Raw genomic sequence first — 1,428 nt, forward strand, 5'->3', positions numbered from 1 at the left:
AGACCCCGGCCCTGGCTCGGCCCTACCTTGCTCTTGAGCTGCACGAGGTGCTCAGGCATACGGCACAACGGAAGGACTTCACCATCCTTTCCTGGGATGACAAGAAACCACGTGGTGCATCGGTGACGGTGGGGAAATCACATGGGCCCTGTCAAACAGCTGGGGCAGCAGCACCCAAGGGACCCTGGACCCTTCCCCAAAGACCCCGGCCCTGGCTCGGCCCTACCTTGCTCTTGAGCTGCACGAGGTGCTCAGGCATACGGCACAACGGAAGGACTTCACCATCCTTTCCTGGGATGACAAGAAACCACGTGGTGCATCGGTGACGGTGGGGAAATCACATGGGCCCTGTCAAACAGCTGGGGCAGCAGCACCCAAGGGACCCTGGACCCTTCCCCAATCACCCCCAAGGCCAAACTCCCCAGGCCTGGCCCAGCTGCACTGGAAACACAAGCACAGCCTCACAGCAGCTGTGCAGCCCGTGCCCAGGGACACACCATGCTGGGAAACGCAGCCCTGCTCGTGGCTATCACGCCAGCGCAGGGCAGTGGGGAGAAAGGAGCCTGGACTAAACCACCCCTCTGCTGCAGGACAGTTCATGCCCCAAACCCTGCAGGCCGCACCGGCTCTGCCACAGCACTTGCACCGGAAAGCGGAGCCTTGCGACTCACCGGTCTCCTCGGTAGAGCCAAGTCTCCAAAGTTCCAGGTGCTGGGAGAACTGGAAGAGAAGCAGCCGGGCTTTCCTGGCACAGGAGACGAGGCGTCGCTGTATGCAGGAACAGGCAGACTATCACGAACCCACAGCCTGGGCGAAAGGGCTGGGCCCAAAGCTGAAATGCCCTGAGGTGCCAGACTCCAGGGCGGGGGAGAGGCAAGACTCAGGTCTTGTGGGATGGAATCCCAGAGATGGGAAACCTAGCAGGACCAGCAAGACAAGCTGGCCAACTTCTACCCTCTCGCCCGCTCCACAGCGGGAACCTCCAGACGTGCCATGGGCAGGGAGGGGACCCAGCGGGGCAGGGAGGGGACCCAGCGGGGCAGGGAGGGGACCCAGCGGGGCAGGGAGGGCCAGCCTTCTCCTGCCAGAAGAGCCAACCCTCCCAGCCTGCCTCGCCAGGCACAAGATCCCCGTCAGAGCAGCACTCACGTGGGGGAAGGTGAATTTGCGGAGCACTGCGTCGTAGCCCTTCTTCTGCACCTTTTCCATCAGCGGGCGGATCACCAGCTGGGCATCCAGGCCTGGAAGCCAAGCAGAGGTCAGCCAAACTGGGAGGCCGGGGAGAGACCCACACCCGCCTCACGACCACAGCCAGTCCTACCCCCAGAGATGAGAGCCATCGAGCTGTGCGCCACAGCTCGCACGTCATGGGTGTGATGCTGGAAGGGCTTCGTCCGCACCCAGCGCTTCTCCAGGCTGCCCATCTTC

The 1,428-nt window shown here is 63.1% G+C and overlaps 1 protein-coding gene across 1 annotated transcript in view; it reads right to left on the reverse strand.

Moving 5' to 3' along the window:
• LOC104508405 (cirhin-like) overlaps positions 1 to 1,428 on the reverse strand; it is a gene marked incomplete at both ends in the record, with an annotated part of 2,911 nt that overhangs the window by 529 nt on the left and 954 nt on the right. The window contains 4 exon segments of the mRNA XM_010150018.1: positions 227 to 291; positions 672 to 768; positions 1,150 to 1,241; positions 1,322 to 1,428. The exon segment at positions 1,322 to 1,428 is cut by the window's right edge and continues 24 nt beyond it. Coding sequence (XP_010148320.1) covers positions 227 to 291; positions 672 to 768; positions 1,150 to 1,241; positions 1,322 to 1,428 — 361 coding nt within the window.

This window comes from Eurypyga helias, unplaced genomic scaffold, assembly GCF_000690775.1.
Source record: "Eurypyga helias isolate BGI_N326 unplaced genomic scaffold, ASM69077v1 scaffold33830, whole genome shotgun sequence".
NCBI classification, from domain to species: domain Eukaryota; kingdom Metazoa; phylum Chordata; class Aves; order Eurypygiformes; family Eurypygidae; genus Eurypyga; species Eurypyga helias.